The sequence below is a fragment of the Melanerpes formicivorus genome, unplaced genomic scaffold (genome assembly GCF_026170545.1).
Source record: "Melanerpes formicivorus ecotype bairdi unplaced genomic scaffold, bMelFor1.0.p_v2 SCAF_427, whole genome shotgun sequence".
Lineage (NCBI taxonomy): Eukaryota > Metazoa > Chordata > Aves > Piciformes > Picidae > Melanerpes > Melanerpes formicivorus.
Genome location: NW_027142779.1, coordinates 3,487 through 8,458, shown reverse-complemented (window position 1 = coordinate 8,458; position 4,972 = coordinate 3,487). Strand labels below are relative to the sequence as shown.

Genomic DNA, 4,972 nt, shown 5'->3' with positions numbered 1-4,972 from the left:
TCACCCCCCGGCCAAGGGCTCAGAGGAACGGGAGGCGCACCCGCAGCCGGGGACCGGAGCTGGGGTTCGCGAAGCAGAGAGCGACAGCGAGGAGCCCTCCCGAGGGCCTGCCGGCCGCCCCTTGCCCACCCCACGGGTGGGCAGAGCCCTCCTCCTCCCATTCTTCCTCCTCCTCCCTTTCTTCTTTCGCCCCTTCTTCTTTTCCTTTTCCTTTTTCTTCTTCTTCGCCTTCTTCCTCCTCCTCCTCCTTCCCGCCTCCGCCCCCTCCTCCACAGCCGGGCCGGGGCCCTTGACGTGTCCTGCCGCGGATTGGCCGCCGGCCGATAGGATCTCCGCGGCCCCGCGTTAAGGCGGGGGAGCGCGCAGCGCCCGGGCAGAGCGCTTCCCGGTAATCCCCCGTACTCCCGCCCGGGCGCAGAGCGCTTCCCGGTAATTCCCCGGTACTCCCGGCCGGGCAGTGCCCGGCGCAAAGCGCTTCCCAGTGACCTTGCTTCGCCACCCCCGGTACTCCCGCCCGGACGCAGAGCACTTCCAAGTACCCCGGGTACTCCCGTCCCAGGCAGCTCCCAGCCGAGCCGCCTCTCTGCCGTTTGGCCATGGAGTACACGCCGCCCCCCGCCAAGCCGCAGCTCTCCTCCCGGGCCAACGCCTTCTCCATCGCCGCCTTGATGTCGAGCGGCAGCTCCAAGGACAAGGAGTCCCCAGAGAGCACCATCAAGCCCCTAGGTAAGTGGGGATGCGTGTGGCCGCCGGTATCCTCGGGGCGTGGAGCTCCTATCCTTCCGTCGGTCCTCGGGCAGAGCCGCGCTGCTCTCAGGCTCAGCCGCCTCGAAGCTCCGGCAGTCGGGTCGGGCAGTGGCGGGTTTCCCGCTGCCCGTGGGCTTCCCTTGCAGAAGCAAAAGCCTCACCGCCAAAGCTAGTTAAGCCTCCTCGTTGCCTATGGACAGTTCAACGCCCCAAACCGTTCTCTAAAATCTCAATTATTTTCCAGCTTTATTTATCTAGCTTCACCACTTGTAGACTAACATCGCGCCCTACGATAGCAACGTTTCTCCTCACCGGTATGAAATGAAACTCTCAAATATTTCTTGCAAATCATCTTGTGGGTTTTGAGGTCAAATAAGACAACCTCCAGCATCGTGCCTAGGCTTACAAGGGGTAGTAAAACTTGTACGTAGACCTGCAAAATCATTTACCTCCATGGCTACTCGATGGAGGCTTATGCAGACTGTTCTGCTCGGTGTAGGCTCATAGAAACTGTTCTACTCTGCATCGACTAGGAATGTTTTTTTAGAACGGTTCTTGGAGATTTTCGGGTAAGGGATTTCGCTTCTCTTTGGTCACCTCGATTCAGATTTCCAAAGGCTTTTAAAATACATCAGCATGTTCCCCTCCTCCCCATCAGTTTCTGCGGCTTGTGGTCCTTGTAATGTACCCAGGAGTTCCCAGAAAGCTAACAGCCCCCCCCGTGTATGGAGCTTACAGGGCGCCAGCGAACAAGATGACATTAAATCTCCCAAGAATTCAGCAAAGGCAGGGCTCTCAGCGTCTGCTGCATCTAATCAGCTGGCTCGATAGGCTTCACACAGTCCAGAGACACACTGTAAACTTTATTTTTTCAGTCTGGGTGATAACGTAGGCCGGGAATGTTGTAATGTTCCTGTTTGACATATTTACGCGGTCTCCTGTTAAACGTAGCTAGTTTTCTTAATCCTTTCTCTCTCTCTTCCCTCCCCCCCCACCTTTCTCTCTGAAAATGCGTGTCCAGTTAACGTTTCAATTTTATATATTTGGCTTTTTTAAAACTCCTTGTTCCACGCCGTTCAACTCAAAATCGAAGGGAAACGGCTGCCTGTGAATTCGGCTTCTGTTAACTGGGAATGTGGGCGAGATCTTCCTCTGTCGGGAAAGGATCCGCTGCCGCATCCCGGGGTCGGAGGCCTCTCAGCCCTGCTCCCTCACGCCCTCTTCTTCGGCTGAACCTCCTGGGGAGCCGCCGAAGCCCCCCGAACTTCCTGGGGCTTGCGGAGGGGATGGGGGGGGACCGGCGGGAGCCAGCCGCGGTGGGTGGCAGCTACGCACCCGCATAACCAGCTCCTCCGTACAGGCTGCGCGGCCGCTCGCAGTTGACCCGGAGCCTGTTTCTGCCGAGTAGTGTGCTCAGCCCAGCTGGGAGGCAGTTAGGAGCCGCCGCTCCGCGCCCGCCGTTCCGGAGGTATTAGAAGCCCTATTCCCCGCGGAGAAAGCGCAGAACCTGCGAGGTCGCGCTTGGGTTCCTTCTGCTGCTTAGCGGCTCAATTTAGGAGCCCCCGGCGTGACCCCGATCCTCAGCAGCTTCTTGGAGCCGAGCACTCGCTTTTAAAAGGAGAATTAGTGACCTTACCATGGAAACGCTCGGTTAGGAGCGGAGGACAGCGAGCCGGGTGCACCCTGCCCTTCCGCGCCCCGCGGAGCGGCGAATATCCGGGTGGTGACCGGCCGGGGCCGTGCTGTTCCCCGCCGCCCCTCCCCGGGCATCTCTCCCCGGGAGGCCCCGCTCCAGGCTCCTCCCGGAGCTAATCTCCAAAAGTCACCAGTCCTGCCTCTCAAAGGATGAGCCGACGCCTAAGAAACAGCGTGGATCTGCGGGTGTGCTGGATCGGGGCCGGGGGCAGTTGAACCAAAAATGCCATTTCTAATGTGTATATATACAGAGGAAATTTGGTTTTCGTAGTGGTCGCCCTGCCATGGCTGAATCTCCTCTCTCTTTTTGTCTATGCCCACCTCAAACCCTGCAGAACAATTCGTTGAGAAATCCTCTTGCGCCCAGCCTTTGAGTGATTTATCCAGCCTGGACCCTCACGGGGAATTCAGCAGCAGCCCTTCGTCGCTGTGCACTGAGCCCCTCATCCCCACCACCCCCATCATCCCCAGCGAGGAAATGGCCAAAATCTCCTGCAGCTTGGAGACCAAAGAGCTCTGGGACAAATTTCACGAGCTGGGTACCGAGATGATCATCACCAAATCCGGGAGGTAAGGCTGGGTTACCTCCGGGCAGCTTCCTAAAAGTGGCTTGAGGTGCGTGTGGAAGGCAAAACAACCAAAACCTCACAGTTTTTATTTGGGGAGAACAGCACGGATGTGTTAAGGAGAGGAGGAAGAGGGCGGCTGGGCAGAAATGTTGTTTCCTTAAGACTTCGTTCCGCGTCTGAAAGCCGCGCAGGGATTTTGCAGGGCTGGGGAAGACACAGAGAAATGCAGGGTCATGGGGAAGTAAACCCAGTCAGGGCTTGGTCTGGTTTGTTTTTCTTTCCTCTCGGCCGCAAAAAAGCCGTGCGAAAAGAATCCCAGGCTTTCTCATCATCTCAAACCATTTCTTCTGTAAAGGTATTGGGGGTTCGGGTCAGTCAAACGCAGTCCGGGGGAGGCAGATTTTGTAGTTCCCTCAAGTTATTTGTTATTAATGTAATTCTCCGACCATTCTCTTCTAACTGGAGAGCTCTACCAGCAAGCGTTTTAAACATTCCATTAAATAGGAAGCGCATACTCTGCAATTTGGAGTTCAAAGTGTCAAACGGTTTGAAGTTGTTTCACTTTATTTCTGGTTTAGCGGGGGGAGGGGGAGAAACGAAGTTGCGTTTTGTCGAAATTTAAGTGAGGGAAGCGAAGTTCAGGTTTGAAAATTCCTCTCGGCGGTGTCGTGAGGGGGCTTAACATCTGAAACGGGAGAGGATGTCGACGAGAATAATTTCTGCACTATTTCCCTAACGCTAGCGCGGATCCCATCGCAGAAGTCCGTGTTGCTAAGGATTTCTGTACCTTAGGCACAACTGTGTTCTGAAATCGTTGTGTGCTTTTTACTGGCGGGCAGAAGTACGTTTCTCCTTCCCATTTTCACTTCTCACCCTTTCGTTTTGCTTCCAAAACGTTTCAAACTGCACTTCCTGGGCATGTTAGAGCTACACAGGAATTAATTCCATCACGCCGATGCAGAATCAATAGATGCTTTAAGTCTTGCTTATTGGTTTGGGTTTTTTTTCCTCCCAGGTAGTTGAAATCAGATTCTTACATCTAGCAGCTCTCCAGAAGCTCTCTCATTTGTGTTCTCTGTCCAAGTATTTATTTCCTGATTTGCCTTTATTGCAGGAGAATGTTTCCTACGATCAGGGTTTCCTTCTCGGGAGTGGACTCTGAAGCCAAGTACATTGTGCTAATGGATATCGTTCCTGTGGACAATAAAAGATACAGATATGCCTACCACAGGTCTTCCTGGTTAGTGGCTGGCAAAGCTGACCCTCCGCTCCCTGCAAGGTTTGTAGATTTTTATTGGTGGCCTTCCTTTCCTTTTCTATTATCATTTTCCCTTCAACAAATACCTACTGGTATCTCTCTGTACTGACTGCTCTGCAGTTTTGGAGGCTGTGCTCAGTGAAGTTCATTGCAAAACTCTGATAAACTTCTGGGGTACAGAGTGGGGCCTCAAATCTCTGCTTGAGGTTTGGTTTGTGCTGAATGTTCCAAGGCAAGCAGGCTTTGGCTAAAGGATATATATATACAATCTTATGTCTTTATATGTTTTATATATATAATATTTTTAATGACATTTGCCTCAATCCAGATAAGAAATCTTCCCCCCCCCCCCCCCCAACCTTTATTTGTCCCTTTTGTTTGCTCTCCACCCAGTATTTGACCCCATAATTTAAAGCAATCAAAGGGCAGCTAGCCGAGTTCAAGTAAAAATAGAACATTACAGCTCAGTGCTGGTTTGCACTTGAAATTATCTTATTCGTTGCAAAACACATCCAGCATTCACTAACAGAGATGATTTTATTCTTGCTTCTGGTTGTCTCTTAGCAGGCAAAGTATGGATCAGTTCTACAGCACAGAGAGGTTTGGGTTGGTTTTTTTTCTTCCTTTTCTTTTGTTGTTTGGTTTTTGTTTGTTCAGAAAACACAACATTTGCTGAGACATTTTGGGGGGGGGGGGAACCCAC

The 4,972-nt window shown here is 52.8% G+C and overlaps 1 protein-coding gene across 1 annotated transcript; it reads left to right on the top strand.

Moving 5' to 3' along the window:
• The first annotated feature begins 324 nt into the window (after positions 1–324).
• Positions 325–4,378, top strand: LOC137459863 (T-box transcription factor TBX20-like). The gene is made up of 3 exons (XM_068170573.1): positions 325–726; positions 2,778–3,012; positions 4,126–4,378. The coding sequence occupies exons 1-3, from the start codon at positions 597–599 to the stop codon at positions 4,376–4,378; spliced, it is 618 nt and encodes a 205-aa protein (XP_068026674.1). The 5' UTR covers positions 325–596.
• Positions 4,379–4,972: the final 594 nt, after the last annotated feature.

What these genes read in the sequence shown, in the direction of transcription:
- LOC137459863 (XM_068170573.1), top strand. Translation starts at nt 597, where the DNA reads ATGGAGTACACGCCGCCCCCCGCCAAGCCGCAGCTCTCCTCCCGGGCC. An exon ending in GAGCACCATCAAGCCCCTAG is followed by an intron (nt 727 to 2,777) that starts GTAAGTGGGGAT and finishes CAAACCCTGCAG; the next exon opens with AACAATTCGTTGAGAAATCC. An exon ending in ATCATCACCAAATCCGGGAG is followed by an intron (nt 3,013 to 4,125) that starts GTAAGGCTGGGT and finishes CCTTTATTGCAG; the next exon opens with GAGAATGTTTCCTACGATCA.